Raw genomic sequence first — 21344 nt, 5'->3', positions numbered from 1 at the left:
CTGGATCTTAACCTCTGGATCTATTTGTTTATGATAACTAATCTGGTACGTGTAAAATGAAATAAAGTCTACACAAACAATAACATTGTGCTGGAATTGATTTTATTTCACATAAGAAGCAAGTACATTATCATATTCCAATTGTTTTTGAAAACATAGAAAAAAGATTCATTTTGTACTCAAATATTCAAATGGTCTACATATACCGAGAAGCACCAATATGTGACTTTTTGCAAAGATTGAATCGTTTAAAACTCTGTGCACGGTATTAGTGAGCATTAGGTGTTACATTAAGGAGTTACAAAAGGGTCAAAAGGGTAACCGTACTCTCCACAAACATCCACAAGGCGTAAGATGTTGAGGTTTTCATAAGAAGCACTGCAGCACTATAAACCGTCCGCTTGATTAAATATTAATAAGGGTCCATAAGGCACTGACTTGGCCATGTTGCCAAGTCAGTGCCAGTAACGGAATCGGTTCCTCCCCGCCACAGGAGGACTGTTCCACGTCAAGTTAATCAGTTTCCCCGGTTATAGTCATAAATACATAAATAAATAAATAAAAACTTTTACATTGCGCAGAAATATCACACTTTATCTTAAACGATATCCTGCATCATTCCTTCCTTTGTAACAAGGCCCGTCACACTTGACCACATATGTGGAGAACATCGACAGCAGGAGGCGCTACAGAGGATCTGCTGATACTGCACACGGTGATAATATTTGGGACCAGTGACGTGAGGAGTGTAAAGATCTTGTGTTCTGCACAGTGACAGCGTTCAGACGGAGGACGTCTGCACGTCCTCATCCTGAGCCTTTCCCTGCAAAGTCCCTGAGATGGTGTCTGAGTCCAAAAGCTCCACGATGCTGTAGGGGGAGCAGTCCTCGAGTCCAAGCTTCCCGCAGGCCCACCCGCAAAAGCCCTTCTCCAAATCCCGCACGGCCACCCACCACTCGCTGAAGGCCCACGACACCTGCACGAGAGCCGCGTACGCGGCCAAGGAGAGCGACACGCCCATGATCAGCATGGGGTAGAAGATGATGAGGAACGGGCACACGGTGATCTTGTGCCAGAAGGTCCGTTCTTCGTTGTACACCAGGAACACGTTGTACCAGGTGAGCGTGCCGTAGTAGAAGGAGGTGACGAAGGAGAGGAGGAACACGACCGGGGCGCAGGAGAGGCTCCACAGCACCACGTGGGGACCCTGGCCGAAGCCCAGGCCACATGAACGCGCGCCCTCCTTTCCTCCGTCACACTCAGCATCCAGACGCTCCTTCGACTTTGCAATCTCCCGTATCTCTTTTTCCGTCAGGGTCACGTGAATATCCACCACCTGACCTTTCTTCTTCCCCCTGGTAATAGTGCCCGTCAGGGTCACGTAGCGGCTGTCTGGTGGCAAAGTCCACCCACCTGCCACGTATAGAAAATATGCAGTCAGCTTATACATGAATATGACAAAACAATGTCACGCTGATGAATGAATATAGAACATTATTCGTGTATCTAATAGTGTAAAACACACAAATGATCCTGGTTAAAAGGTGAACGTGGTAATAACGTTGATGTTGACATGTCGAGATGAACTGGGAAAAGTAATGAATGATGGATCTACAGATGGAGAACAATATTACACAGGAGAACAACTGGAGAACACAGTCACTTTCAACACACACTTCATGTCACCGTTTCGTGGAAATAAGGAAATTATGCAATAAAAGTCTCAGTCGTCCAGGCGAATTTGTCTGAAAGTTGAGTCGTGGCAACTGGACTTTCTTTCATTAATGTAGAGACGTTTCATTTTGCATGAACTTTGTCAATATCACATCTCAGATTGACAAAGTTCTGTGGATGCAGAATGAAACGTCTCTACATTAATGAAAGAAAGTCCAGTTGCCACGACTCAACTTTCAGATATGCAATAAAAGGTTTAGCTAAACCGATATTTAATCAACGTTTGACAGTGGTGGGGTGGGGTTTTGGTTACGTTACATTTATTACATTCATATCCACACGCCTCACCTTCACCCGGCGACGAGGCCAGGAACTTGGCACCCTCCTCCGTGCTCCTCTCCGCGCCCTCTTCTGCGCCGGCTTCTTCGCCGGACGGCCTGTCCGCGTCGGAGCGGTACACTATGATGGATTCGGGCCGCGGCTCCTTCCTCTTCCTCCTCTTCCTCCGGGTCCTGGCGGGCTCTTCTGTGTCTTCCGCCGGGCTGGCTGTTGTGTCTGACTGGAGGGACGTGAGCTGGGGGCTTTCGGCCCCCGATGGCTCTGACTGTTCCATCTTGGAACCCCGAGGTTCAATGTTCCTTTCTTTAAAAAAAAAAAAAAAAAAAACTATCCTATGTCACCTGTCTCTCCCTCATGCCGCTTTCGATTTGTCTGAAGCCTAAACAACAAAAGGACAAAAAAAAAAAAGCAGTAATTATCTCTCTGGCATCCCATTTCCATCTTCCTGCATGATTCCATGCATGCTTCATTCGCACACCTCTGCACACCCTCGTGTCCATAAAAGCACAGGATGCGCCGCGTCCCCCTCCTCGCCGGCCCACACCCTTCTGCACGGTCCGATAAGGCAAGAGCGAAAGCCACACCCTTTATATTTATTATAATATATCATACATTTATTTTCGAAATTTAAATCAACCGGGCCGGGCGATAATGCGCTTTGTTCCGTTTCGACGTGGACCCGGAGCCGGGGATTAACGGGCAATATCCCACCCCACAGCCGATCCTTTCCTTTTAAATCCCACCCACACGCCGGCCAAAGAACCGTCATGGCGCCGGAGCAGGACTGGCCTACCTTTTTTTTTTTTTTTTTTTTTTTTTTAGAAGGAGCGAGGCTGTGGCGCACGAATCGTGGCTCCGTGTAATATATACGTGCAATATATACTCCGCTTTCCTAAACCCCGACGCGAATCGGCCGCCATCCAGATGCGCTCGTTCGGGGCAAAGGATGTCGTTAACCCCGCCCACTTTCCCTTCGGCCTCCGGCCCGTCCAATCGGGTCACAGAAACGGACCTTCATTTGAATAGAATGCTTTCGGAAGGCGGTTACGGTGTTTCCCCTGTCATTGTTATTGTTTTTAATCATTTTTACAGAAAATGTAATTTGTGGTAAAAAAAACATGCTAAGACGGTCTAAAACATGAGCACATTTAAATGCTGTAATACCGGCAAAAGGCATTATCATTGATATTACTGCTTATAATGAAACTATAGACGCCTCACATTCTTTCTTAGATGTGCATCTGGATCAAGCAAAGTAAATACTTTGCTTTATAATTTACACGCATGTTTAGTCAGATTGTGAGTCAGTAAATACACATTTTTGAAAATGGGAATCGAATGAAAGCAAGAAGCAACCCGTATACACTTGGCTTTCGGTACTAAACGTCAGATTTGTTCGCCAAAGATATAAACTTTATTTTCCCCGCAATTTTTGCAGCAGGGGGCGCGACTTGACCAGTTATCTTGGCCGACGCGGTATCGCGAGAGCAAGGCGTGTTGCCAAATCCGCTTTTTATGAGCGGCAACTTGCTTCCTTTTTTAATCTCTTAATCATGAGTTCGCTGATAATTGTTCGGTGCTCTACAACACGCTCGCGTGTACATTTACGCGTACGGCCGAAGCGGGAAAGCGCTTTTCGCGCTTTGCAGTTTGCTTTGCCCGTTTGCACCATCGAGATCTGGCAACGCCGCGGGGAGACGGTGTCGTCAGGCGCGGCTTCTTGGTGAGGAGTTATGTAGATTCTAACTCTCCATCCTCGCAATTCACGCCACAAAACTATGTCTAACAAACAACAGCACACGTTAAAAATGGCATTTTAAAGCTCGGTACCCCCCGAAGCTAATGAATGTTGTCTAAATCATTGGTTTTCAGCCAGGTCTGAAGCCCGTTCAAAATGGATGGACAAAATGTTCTGGCAAATCTGAACACGCTTTTGGTTCAGTTAGGTGAGTAAAACCTGTCACAGAAACCACACATTTTTTTTATCCAGTAACAGTACAAAAAAAAGAAGCCTTTACTGCCTTTAGTAATAATGAACTCGAACAGAAGTCACATGTCCATCACTTATTGATGAGTTTTTTTTCTGATATTAATGTCGGATTAAATACCTGTTTCCTAGCACTGCAGACGCGGGAGTTGTCTCAGAAGAAGGAGGAGCAGGAAGAACAGATACAGAGTAAAGGATCGAGGTTTCGTCTGAGAAGCACCCGCAAGTGTTGTAATAATAATCGAACGTGCATTTGGTGTCCCGTCAGTTTTCCAAGCGAGAGTCCACGAGAAGAAGGCCTACATAGAAGAGACGCGGAAGGCCATTGACAAACTCGAGGGGGACATCGTGCATTTGCAAAACACTGCACAGCGATGCAAGGAGAGCGGCCGGAGGTCTGCACCCGTTCCGTTTCTGCACGGTTCGTACGCAGCGGGTTCGTCACGGCCGTCTCTCTTGTCGCTTAGTCTGAAGCGCGCCTACGGCCTGCTGCTCCAGTACGAGAAGAGCCTGGAAGCGGAGCTGGGGGAGAGGCGAGAAAGCTGCAGTCGTGACGTGTAAGTGGCCTCCTGCACAAAGGAGATGGTTGGTCTACCAACCAACTAAAGGCTGGTCTACCTACATTTACATTTACATTTACAGCATTTACCAGACGCCCTTGTCCAGAGCGACTTACAATCAGTAGTTACAGGGACAGTCCCCCCCTGGAGACACTCAGGGTTAAGTGTCTTGCTCAGGGACACGATGGTAGTAAGTGGGATTCGAACCCGGGTCTTCTTGTTCATCGGCGAGTGTGTTACCCACTAGACTACTACACACTACCTCTACCGTACCATCCGACCTCCACAACTCCTACAAAATGCAGCAGCACGACTGATCTTCAACCTTCCCAAATTCTCCCACACCGCCCCTCTGCTACGTCACCTCCACTGGCTCCCAGTAGCTGCACGCATCAGGTTCAAAATACTGATGGTGGCCTACAAAGCCAAACATGGAGTAGCTCCATCCTACCTCACAGCCCTTATTACACCCCGCACTGCACCTCGTATACTCCGAGCCTCCAGTACTGCTCGCCTGGTCCCTCCATCTCTGAAGGTACGAGGAAGACACTCATCTAGACTCTTCTCCGTCTTGGCCCCTCGGTGGTGGAATGAACTTCCAGCTCAGTCACTGAGCACCTTCACACGACAGCTCAAGACCTTCCTCTTTAGAGAATATTTAGATGAACTTGTAACCTTCTTCTTGTCTGACTTCTGTATAGAAACTAGAACAGAGTGAATAAAAAGATTGTATTCATAGTTGGGGGTCCTAGTGAACCAGAATTGATCTCTTCATCGATGGTAACATGGAAGCACGTTGCAAGTCGCTATGGATAAGGGCGTCGGCCAAATGCCTTAAACGTCAATGTAAATGTTGCAGAGGCGCCGGGTGAATTTTCACTGCCTTGTGTGCCGAAGGAGAGTCCACCAGGAACGCACCGAAGACTACAGGGAGGTCCTCCAGAAGCACAGAGAGCAGTACTGCCGGCATCCGCTGGCAGAGAGGCTCGTCGCGGTGCAGGCGGAGAACGAGCAGACCGAGCAGAGAATTCGGGCCTGCGAGGACCAGATCGCGGCGGCGGCGCGACAGCTACAGGAGCCACGGGGTGCCGCCGTTGTCTCATTCGTTGTCTTGTTTTTTGCGTCCTTTTCCCCACGTAAACGAGTTTGTTCTTCGCAGAAGCCGCGGGGAGTTCAGCCGCTGCAGATCGTGCATCAGACGCGTGCAGGTGTTTGTTAAATCACCTAAATGCATGTTCGTAGCATGTAGTACACGCTTGGTTCTCATTTGATCCTTTTTTTTCTACTTTCTCGCCCTAATTCTGCAAAAAAGTACGATGCATCTGGACTCGGAACGACCACTGGGACCAGCAAAAGCAGAGATGGAGATTCAGAAGATTCAGAAGATTCAGACGGACATTCAGAAGCCTTCGCCTGAGGCATGTACGCTGATTTTTCTGCCCTACATTCGCTCATTCTATGGTTTCGTTCTGGTACCATTCTCTTGTTCCTCAGAGCTCAGATCTCCGCAATGATCATACCGGCACTGTGGACGAGGACGTGCTAGTGGAGAGTCGAGGAAATGCTGACCTCAGGAATACAGGTGAAAGACGAGGGTGCACTGTGACGTCTTCTCACCGCTTAGAACACTAGCGATTAGGGGTGTGAATTGGCAAGGATCTCACGATACGATACGTATCACCATACACGAGTCACGGTACCATTGTGTCATGATACATTGTGATACTGTGTACATATATCGCGATATTCAGTTCACTGTAAAATGTAAAAACAGCTGAAATACAAATTTCAAATTCAAGTTTTATTGGTCTCATGCACAGTCATACATGTATGATATAGCAGTGAAGAGGCGTGGCAGTGGCCTAGTGGGTAACACACTCGCCTATGAATCAGAAGACCCAGGTTCAAACCCCACTTACTACCATCGTGTCCCTGAGCGAGACACTTAACCCTGAGTGTCTCCAGGGGGGGACTGTCCCTGTAACTACTGACTGTAAGTCGCTCTGGATAAGGGCGTCTGGTAAATGCTGTAAATGTAAGATGCTGTGATCGGTCCGTCATGATTTGCGATTTCACTCTGTCTGAAATGGCAAGCAGTAAGTACCCAGCTGTACAGCGCCATCTAAAGGAGTGGGGGCTGTTGTCGCACGCTGACTCTCGTCTCTGCCGACCTCACTGAAGGAAACTCTCAACAGCACCACTCGCTGGACTAAATTAGTTTACAGAAATATCGATATTTGATTTCCCTGCATCGATACAATGTCACAATGTGTAAAATATTGCAATATTTATTTATTGTTGATATTTCCTAACACCCCTATTGCTGATGATGTGCTTATCTTCCAGAGGAAACGGTGGAATTAGGCTCACAACAAGTGGGAGAAAGCCAGCAGGTTGTGATGCTTGTGACATATCATTATAAATATAAAATAAAATACACCAGGACGTTATGTCAGGTAATAGAAATGTACATTTTGTTGGCAGGATGTCGGGGTGGTCGTGCCGAGTGACGCAGAGCAGATGCCACGCCCCTCTGAAGAGGAGCAAAGTTCAGAGGGAGATGTTTGCTTCTACACACCGCCGGCTCGAATGAAGGCCGCGGCGGACACCCCAACGTTCTCAGCGAAGTAGGCCACCGGCAGGTTCATTATCTTGGTTGTGCACGTCGCACCCATCACATACCCATGTTTCTTCACTCCAGTGCCACACCCAATTGCTCTCCTGGACGATGTGAGGGTACCGAGAAGTCCCCAGCTTTTGTGTTCTCCTTGAGTTCCAGTTCCACAACTCCTGGATTCTCAAGGTTTGACTGTGGGTTTGATGTGGGATCACCAACAGGAGAGGAGGTGAGGATCGTTCTTCATCCGATCCATCAAAATCCATTTTTTGTCATTTTTAATGGTGTTATTGACATTTAATTTTCAGGACACTCCTTTCAGTTTCACAAGTTCATACTTCAGTGAGAAGGTATCACATATCTTCTTTTCTTGCTGTTATCTGAAACTCTAATATGCTCTGAAGGTCACACACGTTGAACTAAGCAGCATTTGTTACGCTTCCTAAGCTCCTAAGCTTGTCTGTAATGAATAAAAGCATCCGCTATACGATCGTAACTAAATGGTTAAAGCTCCATTTTGTCTTTACAGAAACCACCTGAATCAAAGTTCTCAGGTGATTTTTTTCCCTTTATTGTTGCATAAATTAATTATGTTGCATAAACATAATTAATTATTATTATTATATACTTATATTTGGCAGGCTTTCCATTTGATAATGTGGAGAGCAGATCTGAAGACGAGTTTCAGTTTTCCTTCACACCCAAGAGCCCTTTGAAGTCTCCCACTAATGAAGAGAAGGGAGGATCTGGTGACGCCTTCCCCTTTTCTTTCAACTTTGGAAAATTCTAGTCATCTACAGCAGTTCAAGGTTGTTCGTCGTTTGATTTATGCAAAAAAAAAATGTGAGCAGTAACCAGTCAACAGTTCAGTCTTATTTATTGTGTACAATTTCACCAGCACGACAGATTCAACACCCCCATTATTGTTATCATTATAATACGTTTGTTTCACATTGAGGTTAGACCGATGCTATAAAAGTATTGATTTGTTTAGCTAAAAACTTGAATAAAAGAATCTCACATTGCACTCGTGCACACAATGTGTGATTTTTTTTTCTATATGACAATTACATACTACAATTATAAATACAGTAGGTTTAGTTATTACAAAAGGTAAATACAAAATGAGAAATATCTGTTCAAAAATTTAAGATCAAGGGTGCATCACAGTTTAAATTTTAATGTTCAGAAAAGTTCTAAATTGGAAGCAAAATAATTCTGTCGGCAATCATGTAGGTAGCACATGGTTCAATTATCATGCTGTGATTGGTAAGGAAAGTCAAATAAAGCGTAGCGATATAAAAAATGCCTCTCGTCCAATCACGGCGAGCCAACGCGAGCTCACAGCTTCTAACGGACCGCATTTACACAATTGACGCGCTGCACAAATGACTAATAAGATCAACCGTGCTGGTTATAAACTGTTCACCTCAGAAGCCAGTATCGACGCTCAGAGAGCGCCGGGTGACGTGCGCCACGTCTCCACTGACGTACTCGTCGAAGCTGGTCTGGTATTTGGCCAACATCTTCAGCGTCAGTCGCAGATTCAGCCACCACTGTTCTTTGGCCATTCTGTGCCTGTAAGGGCGTATAACTCCGTCACACCGGCTTCGGGAGAACCGGACACGCGTCTCGCTTGCTTGTGTAACTCACTCAAAGTCCGTTTCTGCCTTGAGCTCGGCCACGGGGGTGAAGGACAGCGCCTTCTTGTTGAGCCCAACCACGCACACGGTCTCGGGGCCTTCGGCGAACACCCGCTCTGGCAGGGGTGGAAGACAAAAAAAATTCAAGCCTGTTGGTCATGCGTTACGCTCTCACCGCGGCGTGCGTATTTTTCCGTTTTTTTTTACCCTGTCTGACATTTTCGATCATTTTCTGCGTGAGCCACTCGACAGATCTCACTCCCAGCTTGGTTCCAAAGTTCCTGTCAAATGGTGAAGGTGCTCCACCCTGTTAAGAGCCAAAGGTGTCACGGAATGTAATTGTACATTAATTACAACACCAACCAAAAAACTGTCCAGAAAGCTGAGGGCGTCCTCCGAACAGTACGTGAATGCATAAACGCTGCATCATTTAAACATCTCCAAACGATCAGGACATTATTTTGTTGGTTATTAAAAATATCCATTTATTTTAGATGTGTTATTAGATACATAATAGCTGCGGTTTCAAATGTCTTGATCTTCTTTTATAATGCAGTCTGAAACAATAGCTTTTGGGGACCACAAGGAAGTGATAATACAAAATGTACGAATTAGATTTTGAAGAATAAGCACTTGGCGAGACTGATCTCCTTGCCAGCATTTCCCTCGCACCTGCTGAAGGTGTCCGAGCACGTTCATCCTGCAGTCGAAGATGCCCTTCCCCTCGGCCGAGTACAGCTTGTGGATGAATTCCGTGGTGTACTGCTCGTGGCACTTCTCATTCCTCCAAACAATCACAACAACGTCAGCGCAAGTCCTGTGTTTGTTTTGCTTGCGAAAAAGTGGGGATTCGCAGTAGACCCGACAAATACGGCTTTTTTAAAAGTCCGGGAAAGGAAACGTGCGGGTTTAAAACTTAATCGAGTCTGGCGTCCGTTTCACCTCCTCGGCATCCATTTTCGCAACTCTTATTATCAAAACCCATCACCCAAATTAACATTTCACTAAAACATTTAATAAGACAAATGACCAAAGCCTTGACCTTTTGTTTACCTCGCGAGCTCGACTTGACCCCGAGCCCGACTAAAATGCTAAGATTCACAGTTCTATTGCGCAGTGCTCTTGTAGATTGAATTTTTTTTTATAGCGTGATCACATTAAACCTGATATAACTCCGGGGACAGGAGACGGTTAAATGCAGAGACCACAGTTCACCGTGTGCACGGGGTGCTGGGCTGTGATTAATCACTTTCACTCTACCTCATAACCAGACCTCTCTGGATGTCCTTCTTCATCTTCTCCGAGAGGTGCTCAACGTTCGTCTGTCAAAGGAGAAGGAGACAAGTGATGAGTGTCCCGCTGCAGCAAATGGACCATAAGCATGACGTTTTGTGGGTTTCTGCTGTTGCACCTGAAGGTCATGTATGTTGAAGGGATCTTCAAAGATGTAGGCAGCGTCAGCGCCAACCGCAATGCCCGTGGTGGTGGCCAGGTAGCCACAGTAGCCACCCATAGTCTCCACCACAAACACCCGTCTCTTGGTCCCCGTCGCCGACTGCTTGATCTTGTCGCAGCTCTGAAGGTCATAAAAGCGGTGACATTTCCGGTGACTTCAAATGACCTTTGACTCTTCAGGCTGGGATTGCTCCCTTACTCACAGACATGGCGGCATTGACAGCAGTATCGGAGCCCAAGCTGAATTCCGTTCCTGGGACGTTGTTGCTGATGGTGGCGGGAATGACACACATGGGGATGCAGAGCTCAGTGTAGCGGCTGCGAGCCTCGACCAACTCCAGGATCCCCTCAAAAGCCTGCGGGAGGACCAAAGGACCAGCAGCAGTGGTGACTTCATGACTACCTTCTAAATCGTCAAAAGCAGGGCTCTCCAACTTTGGCCCCGGTGGGCAATATTCTAGATTTTCAAATTTGAAAACGCAACCAGCCCAATATGAACCGTGCACGCACGAAGTTGCACTGCTGGTCAGACAGTAAGGAATTAACCATTTACATTTACGTTTATGGCATTTACCAGACGCCCTTATCCAGAGCGACTTACAATCAGTAGTTACAGGGACAGTCCCCCCCTGAAGCAACTTAAGGTTAAGTGTCCTGCTCAAGGACACAATGGTAGTAAGTGGGATTTGAACCTGGGTCTTCCAGTTCATAGGCGAGTGTGTTACCCGCTAGGCTACTACTACTCTACAGTACTGACAAAGCTCTATCTGAACATGTTGAGGGTGGAGCCAAGCCAAGTTGAGAGGATCACGGCATTAGATCTTTCACAACAACTGACTCTCCTCAAGAACTGGATGGTGAGAAGGCTGTAGAGAAGATGAGTCGGTCTAATGATCCCTTCGTTGTAGATCAATTTGATGTCCTCACCTCAAATCCGCCAACAACCAGCAAAGACTGGATGCTGAACTTCTTGATGTTTCCTACAATCTCGTCCATGCATGTGCTGGGGAGAGTTCTGTTGCAGAGAAAATTCACGACTCAGCAGACATTCTGTATATTCTAGATTCTGGCCAGATGCTTAATGTTTTTATGCTTTACCTTTTTGTTCCTAGAAGTGATCCACCTTGGCCAGTCCAGCCAGCTACAAAGTTCCACTTTGCTTCCGTGACCTTTTTATATAAAGTTTAATAAAGATTCATTTTGTTTTTAATGTTTCGTGTTATTGAAATAACAGCGCCCCTAGTGGTCACGCTGACAATTAACCATCCTGAATGGAGGACGTGGGCTATTGTACCTCGCCATTGGCAAGTCCCTCAAAGCCATTGATGACAGTGTAGACCTTGTGTCCCTCAGCGAGGGCCACCCTCACTGCAGCGCGCACTGCGGCATTCATGCCTGCAGCCGGAGCGCCGACGTTCAGGATTGCCATGGAAAACTGGCTCTGTCGGACAGCAGAAATGATGCATGCTGGGAAATATGTTTTCTACCAAAACTGTCCTCGTTCTCAAGAGCTCAGTATCAAACGGTAAACTGTTTTATTCAACGTTTACCGCAGACTGCGCAGCTTTCTGGTGAGCAAGAAGTTTGTAGATGTTCCAGTTGTTCTCGAAGCTCCTGAAACGAAGCCATGAGGGAAAAGTTGGGTGTTAATTGTTACAATTGATTAGAAATATTTAAGACGTTAAAATAAATGAAACGTTTTGATCACTGGATGCTCACATGTATGCGCTGCATCAACAGGACAGTCAACCAGTGGTTGTTTCTCACTTGCGACCACATATCTGGCTTAAACCGCAGTAAACCCAACTGACTGGTCAATGCATTCACCAACATTGTCTAAATAGATTTAATTTCCTATTGCTTGATCTGTGCTTTTTTTCTAACAGATTTGCCCTGAGCCTCTTTCCCACATTCTCTGTAATAGTCTTCAATATTTTAGCAAGCTTTAGTCCTAATAATTAATCGTTATTAATTCATAATTAACTCAAATGAATCGCAACTAATGCTTTGCAAAAATTGACAGCCCTCGTAAAGACACGAACACTTACTTCCCTCGCAGCTGAATGGCTTCTTCAAATCTCTTCTCGTTCATGGCCTTCTGGACCTCTTTAGTCTACAGATGAGACTGCATTATAGCACTATCCTGACAGTCCTAATGCCTTTTAGCCATTTTACATTTATCGCATTTGTCAGACGCCCTTATCCAGTAAGACTTACATTCTGTAGTTACAGGGACAGTCCCCCCCCTGGAGACACTTAAATTAAGAGGCGAATGTGTCGTCTTCAAAAGAAGACCATGAACGTACCATCTGCACACACTCCATCAGGGGCAGCCGCACAGCCCGGTTGCCTGAAAGGCCGACGGCACAAGCAGGGGTGTCCGGCGTTGCCTCCAGAAGCGCCACCACCGCCTCGATGCCCAGCTGACTGCTCTGCGGGAAGTACAGGAGGTCAGACACATGTGACGTGACATCATTTCCAGTGCACGTCCACTCCGTGGACTAAATTATAGATTGTCTATGTCCAAATGATCTAGAATGCCGACTTCTGTACAACTAGCTCTATATGAGCCTAGCAGGAAGGAGGGAGGTCAAATTCACAGAGGGGCTGAATTCCAAAGCAAGTAGGTCCTCTGTGTGTCATCTGCTAGAGTACAATCAAATTAAATTTTTTTTATACACGGTATGACTGTACGTGACAGGGACAATCAGTAGTGACAAGGACCATCCCCCTGGAGACACACAGGGTTAAGTGTCTTGCTCAGGGACACGATGGTCGTATGTGGGGTTTGAACCTGGGACTTTGTGGCTACTACCACATCACGCGGGGTCCTCAACTTACCATGACCCGGTCAAAGGCGGAGGGTGTCCCGCCCCTCTGGACGTGCCCCAGCACAGTGACTCTTGTGTCATATCCAAGTCTCTTCACAATCAGCTGTAAGCAGGCGTGAGATCGGTTCACCATACAAAACGTGACACTGATGTCCATACAGCCGGTGGCGGCACCTACGTCCTTAACGTAGTTTGAGGAGATCGGCTCGCCCGATTTGTGGATGGCCCCTTCAGCGAGGATGATGATGTTGAGCCTGGATCCCTTTTTGCGAGTCTGAATGCACATAAATTCATATTTACACGCCATTTCTGGATCAGGAAGGAGAGCGGCGGGATTCTCACCTCCTCCATACGTGAGCACATGTGATCCTCCCAGCCCTCCTCAGGGGGCGCTTCCGGAATGAAGAGGTAATCCGCCCCGGACGCCAGCGCCGACACCAGAGCCAAGTAGCTGTACGCAGAACAGCGACATGAGCCAGTTCTCACAGCGCTTATTAAAAAGAACGCAGTGCAGGAGACAACTCACCCGCAATGGCGACCCATGACCTCCAGGACAAACGCACGCTGGTGGCTAAAAGTAAAGCATCAGATTGGACAAGGAAGCACGACCGAACACACGGGCAAAAGTAGCTTCCTAGCGAGGAAAACGGCACTGATGAGCGTCATTATCATTACATGCACAAAGCAAACAGCACAGAGCGGAAGGACCTCGGATAGTTCAAATTCAATTTCAAATTCAAATTTTATTCGTCACATACATAGTCATTCACGGTATGATATGCAGTGAAATGCTTTAGCGACTGCTACTGACCACAGTTTGCAAATATTGCAAACATAACCAAATATTACACTTTTATGTCTTTGACCTAAAACATAAAATATGTGTAACAGGTAGGGTGAAGGTGTGCAAATGGGAGAAGTCAAAGTATATATAAGGTAAAAAAAAAAGTACTTTGTGCAAAAAGTAAAAAAAAAGGATTTCTGGGGGATAATATACTTCTTCGAGCGAATTCGTAAAAACCTTAAAACAACCTAGGCCTTGTTATAGCACATAACCGCACTGTCAATGCTATTCAACCAATAGGAGGTGAGAATGTCAATGCTGAGGTGGAATTATCCACTTTAAAAAAAAAAAAAAAGTGGGACAGGTTCAGACACGATCACATCCCCGCGCTTCTATGAGGAATGCTGAATTACATTCCACACAAGTAAATAGCACGTTTTTATTTTTTTTTTAAATTAAAGTTGAACTGCTAACCCATTAAAACAGCTATTTATCAAGATTTTTATTAAAAAAATCACTAATGGGAATTAAAGTGCGGACAACCTGCATGTGGTAGTGGGCGTGGCCAGGTTTTAGGAGTTTTAGGGAAACGCCCCTTTTGACAGGAAGGGGTTCGAATCATGCCAGCCATGCACCTCACTGCAGTAGTGCTGATCGCGTCCACCACCTCCATGATGCGGTGGAGGGCCGAGTCTGCGCCGATGGTCATGTCCGTGCCGCAAAAGTCGTTGTCGATCGAGCCGACGAGCCCCACGATGTTCAGGTGGCTGTGCTGCTTCGCCGTTGCCTCGCTGATCCGGCCTGGCGGAGGATTTGCACGCATTTAAAACTAATATGCGCGCAAAGACGTCTGAAAAGGGATGGTGAAGCCCTCACCTTTTTGAACCAGTTCCTCCAGCAGTCCGCTCCACTCGGCGCGGAAACAGTTGGCCCCGGTGAGGCTGCCGTCCCCGCCGCACACGCACAGGTTGGTGACGCCGCGCTTCGCCAGGTTGAAGGCCGCGGCCAGGCGGCCCTCCCGCGTCATGAACGATTTGCAGCGGGCACTGCCAATCACCGTACCGCCCTACAGCAGAGGGGAGCGGACAAAACAATGCACACGCTTCCTGGTCGTCACCCAGTCCAGCTGGGACCAGTTGATACCACATTAATAAACAGTAATAAATAGGACGCGACTGTCCATTGGATGCAGACGCTGATTCGGTTCAGACTGAGTTTCAGAAACTGCCCCTGAAATATCATGCCTCTCGTTTCATGTACGACTGTGAATTTCAGCCGACAAAAATTAATAACGACCATCAAAACTTCATGCAAAATGTCACATTTGTATAGATATTTTATACATCTCTATTTATCTATATACAGTACAGGCCAAAAGTTTGGACACCTTCTCATTCAATGTGTTTCTTTATTTTCATGACCATTTACGTTGGTAGATTCTCACTGAAGGCATCAAAACTACGAATGAGCACGTGTGGAGTTATGTACTTAACAAAAAAAGGTGAAATAAGTGAAAACATGTTTTATATTCTAGTTTCTTTGCTCTGATTACTGCTTTGCACACTCTTGGCATTCTCTCGATGAGCTTCAAGAGGTTCAAAATGGTTCTCCAACAGTCTTGAAGGAGTTCCCAGAGGTGTTTAGCACTTGTTGGTCCAGCTCACCCCAAACCATCTTCAGGTCCGGTGACTGTGGAGGCCAGGTCTCCACTTTTTGTTAAGTACATAACTCCACATGTGTTCATTCATAGTTTTGATGCCTTCAGTGAGAATCTACCAACGTAAATGGTCATGAAAATAAAGACACATTTATGAGAAGGTGCGTCCAAACTTTTGGCCTCTACTGTATATTAATATATCAGGCATGACACTTCATGGTTTGTTCAGGCAGTTAAAAAAAAAAACAAGGTGTGACACCGGGGGATATTTTGAGCCGAGCGGGCGTGGCTTGCCTGGCTGTGGAACTGTCTGCACATTTGAGGCCAATTCGTTTCGGTAAGAACTAGTGCTGCACGATTAATCTAATCGCAATCGTAATCGCGATGTCAGTCTGTGCGATTACATGAACGCAAAAAGCTGCGATTTAAATGATTAGTACATGGATTGGATCGGCAACATATCCGATCCATTCTCTCAAAGTTTGCGAGCTGACTGAAGTCTCACTTCAGTCGGATGTGATGTGTTTGGTCACATGACTCGTGGGTCGACGTCGCATGACGCGCTGCATCGTACGTCAACGTCGCGCCATTTTGCGAGAGTCTCTGCTGTGGCGTGAAGCATATACATGTCTATAGAGAGAAGTGCATAAAAATGCCTCACTCTTGTGCTGCTTGGGGCTGTACAAACCGCTGTACGCTCCAAACCAGATCCCGGGGGGATTACATTTCATAGGTAAGGCTGGACAATTGTTTTGAATATATTTGGCCTTTATAAAATCCCGTTTTATAAGTCTTAACCTTAGCTAAAATAGGCTAAGCTAGCGAAGATATGCATTCCTGTGTTCAAGTCAGCCTCCAAACAACGTTTTGGCTAAACGTAGGCATTAACTAGTTAGACTGTTTTTATCTGTTTAGTTAACTTTTCTCAAGCTTTGAAGGTTTCCTAAAGAAATTCACCTCAATTTACAGATCTTAACCTTAGCTAAGCTAGCAAAGCTATGCATCCTTGAGTTCAAGTCAGCCTCCAAACAACGTTTTGGTTAAACGTAAGAACTATAGGATTTTATAATGGCCAAATATAATCAAAACAGTTGTTTAGCCTTACCAGGGTTTGTCGTTCGACAGTAATGTAAAGAGTTTTTGTGATTATTTAATTTTGTAGAATATTGTATTTTGAAAGCACTGGGCATTTACATTTACATTTACATTTACAGCATTTATCAGACGCCCTTATCCAGAGCGACTTACAATCAGTAGTTACAGGGACAGTCCCCCTGGAGCAACTTAGGGTTAAGTGTCTTGCTCAGGGACACAATGGTAGTAAGTGGGGTTTGAACCCGGGTCTTCTGGTTCATAGGCGAGTGTGTTACCCACTAGGCTACTACCACCCATTTCAAGTTGTAATAAGTAGTTTGTATGTTTCACTTTGAAATTAAACATTTCATTATTAGTAATTTGTATGCGACTTTTCATTGATATACAAGCAAGTGTCCTTTATCATATCACAATCGCATATCGCAATATTGATCTCAATTATTGCAATATGTCTTTTTCCCCAAATCGTGCAGCCCTAGTAAGAACTTTACCTCCGTTCACACGACAGGTCGTTCCTCCGGCCCGCAGCCACGGGGGATTATTGGCCGAGCATGCAGAACAAATGACGTTTTCGCAAAGACGGAGGCCGAGACAAGTCCCCTTGCCCCAGGGAGGTCAAATCCTTAATTCCACCCCGGTGCCACAGTAACGACATTTACACGCTTATTTAACGCATGCAGCAAGCTTAGGACCGTACAATGGAATCTCGCCAGCTTAACCAACCACTCGCCAGGACGGGAGGAAAACAGAACGAGAAAGGTCACATCAAACCAGGATCAGACGAAAAATAGAGGTCACGGTAGTTTTATGATTAGTTTTAGGACCATGGTGCCATTGTTCACTGAAACCTCCTATTCCAGCAATTTTGCTTCGGACTACGTAACACTGATGGACCTGAAGCGGATGAATTGCACGACTCAGAAGAACGTTAATAATAGTACAATTCTGCAATCTTCTAGCAAGCTGATAACAGCACACGGTTAAATATGAACGGCCATTGTTGCCTCACCAGCTGGATGATGTTGGTGACACTGTGCCAGTGGGCAAGCTTGATGTTGTCACCTCCATCGACCAGTCCCTGATATCCCTAAAGGAAAGAATATGACGGTTATGAGACACACACACCCAGCCCCATTACTGTGCCCTGGCAGAATAATAGTAGGGGCGTGGCTAAAACGTCCCGTTACGTAGTGCACATGTAACGGGTACTGCTGGAGCCGAATTTATTACCTTTTAGATATCTTAGGCACTAATTAACATGTACAAGACATATACACACACACACACAGTACCAATCAAAAGTTCTGGACGGCCCTACTCTGTGTGGGTTATGGAGACTAAGATGGAGTCATTTTGAAGAGTCCAACACAAGAAACATATTTAATATTTGTTGTAGCAGGAGAAAGTGAAGCATGTTGGATGAATCCGTCATGGCGGCTTTGTTCACTGTTGTCATCATCAACAAAAGCCGCTTGATGAGACGCTCATTAACACGAGTGTGAAATGCTGCCGTCACAGCAAAAGTTGTCCGATTTTTTACACAACTTCACGTGTGTTATTACATAGTCGCGCATCTTCAGGTTTGTTCTGTAGTGTAAAAAAAAAAAAACGCAAAACCTACATGAGTAGGGTCTGGTCCAGACTTTTGGCTGCTAGTGTGCGTAGTCCACGTAGTAAAACGTACCTCGTAAATAAGATACACCTTGGCTCCAACATAGATTCCCATCCTGGTGACTGCGCGCACAGCAGCGTTCATACCTATATAAGGTCGAAAGGTTAAGGGTGATACCCCATTTCCTGCCCAGGCACGCAGATACTATGGCATTGAGCAGACGCCTTTATCCAGAGTGCCTTAGAATCAGCAGTGACAGGGACAGTCCCCCTCTGGGGACACTCAGGGTTAAGCAGGGACACAGTGCCAGTACGTGGGGTTAGAACCTGGGACTGTGTGGTCTTCTGGTTCATAGGAAGCGTTTTACTTCCTAGGGTACTACCACCCTAGTACAGTGGGTGAAAGGTCACAGAAAGGTCGCAAAAAGGGCACACAGATGAACAGAGGCAAATGCTCTTTCATTGGTTTCCAAATCAGTGAGTAAAGTACATAATAATAATACTAGCTGGTTATTGTGTAATTTGTTTTATTAAAGATCAGCGATGACGTATAAAATGTGCCCACGTACAGTGACACGCCCATTCACGCAGGAAGCGTTTCAAAGAGCACTGTGAGTACTGCTGTAGTCTTAAAAGTTATTGAATGAGGAGAAAAGGTTCGAGTTGTATTCACCTGGCCTAAACGGCGTTTAATTATAAATAATGGGAAAAAAAAGAGACGAAAAAGAAGCGAAACGGAACGGAAGTGTCCGCGCGTCGCCCACCTTGCGCGTCTCCGCCGCTGGTGAGCACCGCGACGGCGCGGCCGGCGCCCGTCATCTTCAGCTTCTCCAGGCCTCCGGACGTCATCTTCAGCTTCTCCAGGCCTCCGGACGTCATCCTCAGTTTCTCCCCGGGCCGACGCTTTCCTGGTCCCGACGACGCGCTGTCGCCGCCGAGCCTGGCGGGCCCCGCCCCTCTTTCAACAGACCACGCCCCTCGCGCAGGAGGCCCCTCCCCTCGTTATTTAGTTTTTTTTAAAAAGTGACAAGAACCCACCACCCGGTTATGGGGCGTTATTGTAATGTTACCGACGACGATAATACGCCACGGAAGAGGAGGGAAGACAGAAGAACAGAAGACGCGGACGCGGCGCTCGGTACAGTATTCGGCGTTTATTCCGCGTCGGTGGACGGCACACAGGAAACTGCCGGGACTGGCGGGTCGCCACGCCATTCAAGAACAACCGGAGGAGAAGGCGGGCCCTTCGGGGGGAAGGGAGGGAGGGAGGGAGGGAGAAGACAAGCAGAAATGCAATAATCCCCGGGTTCACATGAAGGGATGGAGCCTGTGACTGTCCCTCTTTTAAAATGCCACTAATACTAGAAGGTCCACGTACTGCTAGTTAAATACTAGTTGAGTGTGTGAGAGTGTGTGTGTGTGTGTGTGTGAGAGAGAGAGACTTCTGGAGGAGGAGGACGGTGTCCACACGGCCATTATACTGTACAAGTGCAAATTCCTCCCCCCCCCCGGATAATAATGCCCGTCGTAAAGAAACAGCGGACAGCGTGACGAAACGATCCCCTCGTTTTACTGCCACACAGGTCGATCCCTTCATCAGCCCCAATAACGTCATCACGACATACAGCCACCACTGAGGTTTTATATCCCAGCAATACTTACTGACAGATGTGGAAGAAAGAAAAAATGACATGAAATTAAACGTCAGAAATGAATCACTTCTGTTTCCCTGAACTGCACAGGTTCTCTATAATAAGTTAATTGTAATAAACATGTAGGCCAGCTACAAAAAAAACAAAACATCAAAAAGCAAGTTTTCTCCTAGACGGACAAGTTCATGTCTTGGTTCTGATTTCTGGTGACTGGGACACGTGAAGAAGACGTGTAAACACTGAAGGAAAGCGTCCCAGGCGGCCTGGTCCAGGCCAGACGTGCACGACCTCTGACCTCTGACCCAGCTCCAGGCCGGTTAGTGTTCTGACGGCCTAATGACTCTTTCGACACACAAACCAAACCGTCAAACATTAACAATTACAGCGGAGGTGCAGCAAACCATCTTTTGTTTTTACATTTGTGTAGAAAAGAAAAGAAAACTAAAAGTAATATTGTTCATTATGACACAGGTAAATACATTTAACGACCAGTCTCACATGTCACTTAATGGCTGTCGCCACCTTGTGGACACTCCCTGCTACAACGGCGTGGCCAATAGTCAGCTGAAGAACTCAATACCTGAGCGTCAAACCAGCAAAAGCTTCATTATTATTATTACTACTATTATTATTGTTATAATTACAGCTATTTACAAAACCGGTTGAATCTTCATTTTCTAGACGCATACATCGATAAGCTCATTTACATAAAAATGAATGAGTTCCTGCTTGTAGCATTCATCAGTGCACGCGTCCAGCCCGCTGGACAATCCTGAGCGTTGGCCTGAGCAGGAGCACGAATTATTGCCTTTTCTTCTTCTTCTTCTTCTACCCCGTGTCTGTGCTCCTGGTGTTCCCCTCACCGCAACCCTACAACCGGCCTACCACCACGCATTCGAGGAACAACTTCGAGACGAGCCTGAGCGCCACGGAAGGGATGCTGCACCTCAGTCCTAACCGCCGCTCATTCTGGTAATTACATAACAGCAGAAGAAATATTAACAGCGACGATCGTAATAACAACAAGAGGAAGGCGCGTCAGCCCGGCTCGGCCCTTCGCCAGGCTTTCAGTCCTGAACTGGAGTCTTCATTGTCATTGTCCTGATCCCACTGGCTTTCCGTGGACAAGGGGGGACCCAGGAAGCCTGTCTTCCTTTCATACGTTGGTCTTTTTTTATTTTTATTTTAATGCGTTTTTTTTTGGCGCTCTTGTATTGCAGGCCAGTGCATGCTGGGGAGGTTCTACGGGGATCCGCTGGGTCGGCGGGCGAAGGGAAGAGGGTTTCATGCTGGTGTTTAAAACTGGATTCGACCCTGTGTTCCCGCCAGAGGAAACTCCGGCCTTAGCAGGTAGCTGAGTCCCTTGTTAAAGTCACTCTGTCACTCTGTGGCCCCACCTCGGAATCATCTCTCAGTATCTGTTGCTGGGCTCACCCAAA

At 46.5% G+C, this 21344-nt stretch overlaps 3 protein-coding genes across 8 annotated transcripts; 1 reads left to right on the top strand and 2 right to left on the bottom strand.

Moving 5' to 3' along the window:
- Positions 1-225: 225 nt before the first annotated feature.
- On the bottom strand, positions 226-2968 carry tmem169b (transmembrane protein 169b). Its single transcript, XM_028990482.1, has 2 exons — positions 2023-2968; positions 226-1413 (listed from the first exon to the last, which is right to left on the bottom strand). Exons 1-2 carry the CDS (start codon positions 2285-2287, stop codon positions 782-784), a joined length of 897 nt encoding a protein of 298 aa, XP_028846315.1. The 5' UTR covers positions 2288-2968; the 3' UTR covers positions 226-781.
- On the top strand, positions 2264-8157 carry LOC114796456 (uncharacterized). Of its 4 annotated transcripts, none has more exons than XM_028990480.1 (14): positions 2264-2301; positions 3886-3959; positions 4133-4189; positions 4269-4557; positions 5458-5645; positions 5720-5768; positions 5873-5978; positions 6055-6142; positions 6907-6953; positions 7045-7187; positions 7262-7406; positions 7486-7527; positions 7707-7731; positions 7819-8157. In XM_028990480.1, the coding sequence occupies exons 2-14, from the start codon at positions 3908-3910 to the stop codon at positions 7965-7967; spliced, it is 1380 nt and encodes a 459-aa protein (XP_028846313.1). In that variant the 5' UTR covers positions 2264-2301; positions 3886-3907; the 3' UTR covers positions 7968-8157. The 4 variants fall into 4 exon arrangements, with proteins under 4 accessions (XP_028846313.1, XP_028846311.1, XP_028846314.1 ...); XM_028990478.1 differs by lacking the exon at positions 2264-2301 and adding an exon at positions 3681-3736; XM_028990481.1 differs by lacking the exon at positions 2264-2301 and having other exon boundaries at positions 3743-3959; positions 4269-4395; positions 4468-4557; positions 7819-8153.
- On the bottom strand, positions 8038-21340 carry LOC114796454 (ATP-dependent 6-phosphofructokinase, liver type-like). Of its 3 annotated transcripts, XM_028990474.1 has the most exons (22): positions 19018-21340; positions 18327-18400; positions 17652-17729; positions 14767-14956; positions 14526-14691; positions 13633-13677; positions 13449-13557; positions 13285-13380; positions 13117-13209; positions 12582-12707; positions 12324-12388; positions 11826-11889; positions 11570-11716; positions 11374-11444; positions 11203-11290; positions 10479-10631; positions 10232-10396; positions 10081-10142; positions 9493-9604; positions 9028-9127; positions 8831-8936; positions 8608-8755 (listed from the first exon to the last, which is right to left on the bottom strand). In XM_028990474.1, exons 1-22 carry the CDS (start codon positions 19130-19132, stop codon positions 8608-8610), a joined length of 2373 nt encoding a protein of 790 aa, XP_028846307.1. In that variant the 5' UTR covers positions 19133-21340. The 3 variants fall into 3 exon arrangements, with proteins under 3 accessions (XP_028846306.1, XP_028846308.1, XP_028846307.1); XM_028990473.1 differs by having other exon boundaries at positions 8038-8755; positions 13117-13380; XM_028990475.1 differs by lacking the exons at positions 14526-14691; positions 14767-14956; positions 17652-17729; positions 18327-18400; positions 19018-21340 and having other exon boundaries at positions 8038-8755; positions 13633-13922.
- Positions 21341-21344: the final 4 nt, after the last annotated feature.

Source organism: Denticeps clupeoides, chromosome 9 (genome assembly GCF_900700375.1).
Source record: "Denticeps clupeoides chromosome 9, fDenClu1.1, whole genome shotgun sequence".
Classification (NCBI taxonomy): Eukaryota; Metazoa; Chordata; class Actinopteri; order Clupeiformes; family Denticipitidae; genus Denticeps; species Denticeps clupeoides.
This window is presented reverse-complemented; position numbering and strand designations above follow the sequence as displayed.

Bases quoted from the DNA above. Each gene is read 5' to 3' on its own strand.
- tmem169b (XM_028990482.1), bottom strand. From the start codon at position 2,287: ATGGAACAGTCAGAGCCATCGGGGGCCGAAAGCCCCCAGCTCACGTCC. The intron at 1,414-2,022 runs GTGAGGCGTGTG...TATACGTGGCAG, and splicing joins GGCCTCGTCGCCGGGTGAAG to GTGGGTGGACTTTGCCACCA.
- LOC114796456 (XM_028990480.1), top strand. From the start codon at position 3,908: ATGGATGGACAAAATGTTCTGGCAAATCTGAACACGCTTTTGGTTCAG. The intron at 4,190-4,268 runs GTAAAGGATCGA...GTGTCCCGTCAG, and splicing joins GCAGGAAGAACAGATACAGA to TTTTCCAAGCGAGAGTCCAC. The intron at 6,954-7,044 runs GTTGTGATGCTT...TTTTGTTGGCAG, and splicing joins AAGTGGGAGAAAGCCAGCAG to GATGTCGGGGTGGTCGTGCC.
- LOC114796454 (XM_028990473.1), bottom strand. From the start codon at position 19,132: ATGACGTCCGGAGGCCTGGAGAAGCTGAAGATGACGTCCGGAGGCCTG. The intron at 18,401-19,017 runs GTGGGCGACGCG...GACCTTATATAG, and splicing joins CAGCGGCGGAGACGCGCAAG to GTATGAACGCTGCTGTGCGC. The intron at 13,381-13,448 runs GTGAGAATCCCG...ATGTGCATTCAG, and splicing joins TGTGCTCACGTATGGAGGAG to ACTCGCAAAAAGGGATCCAG.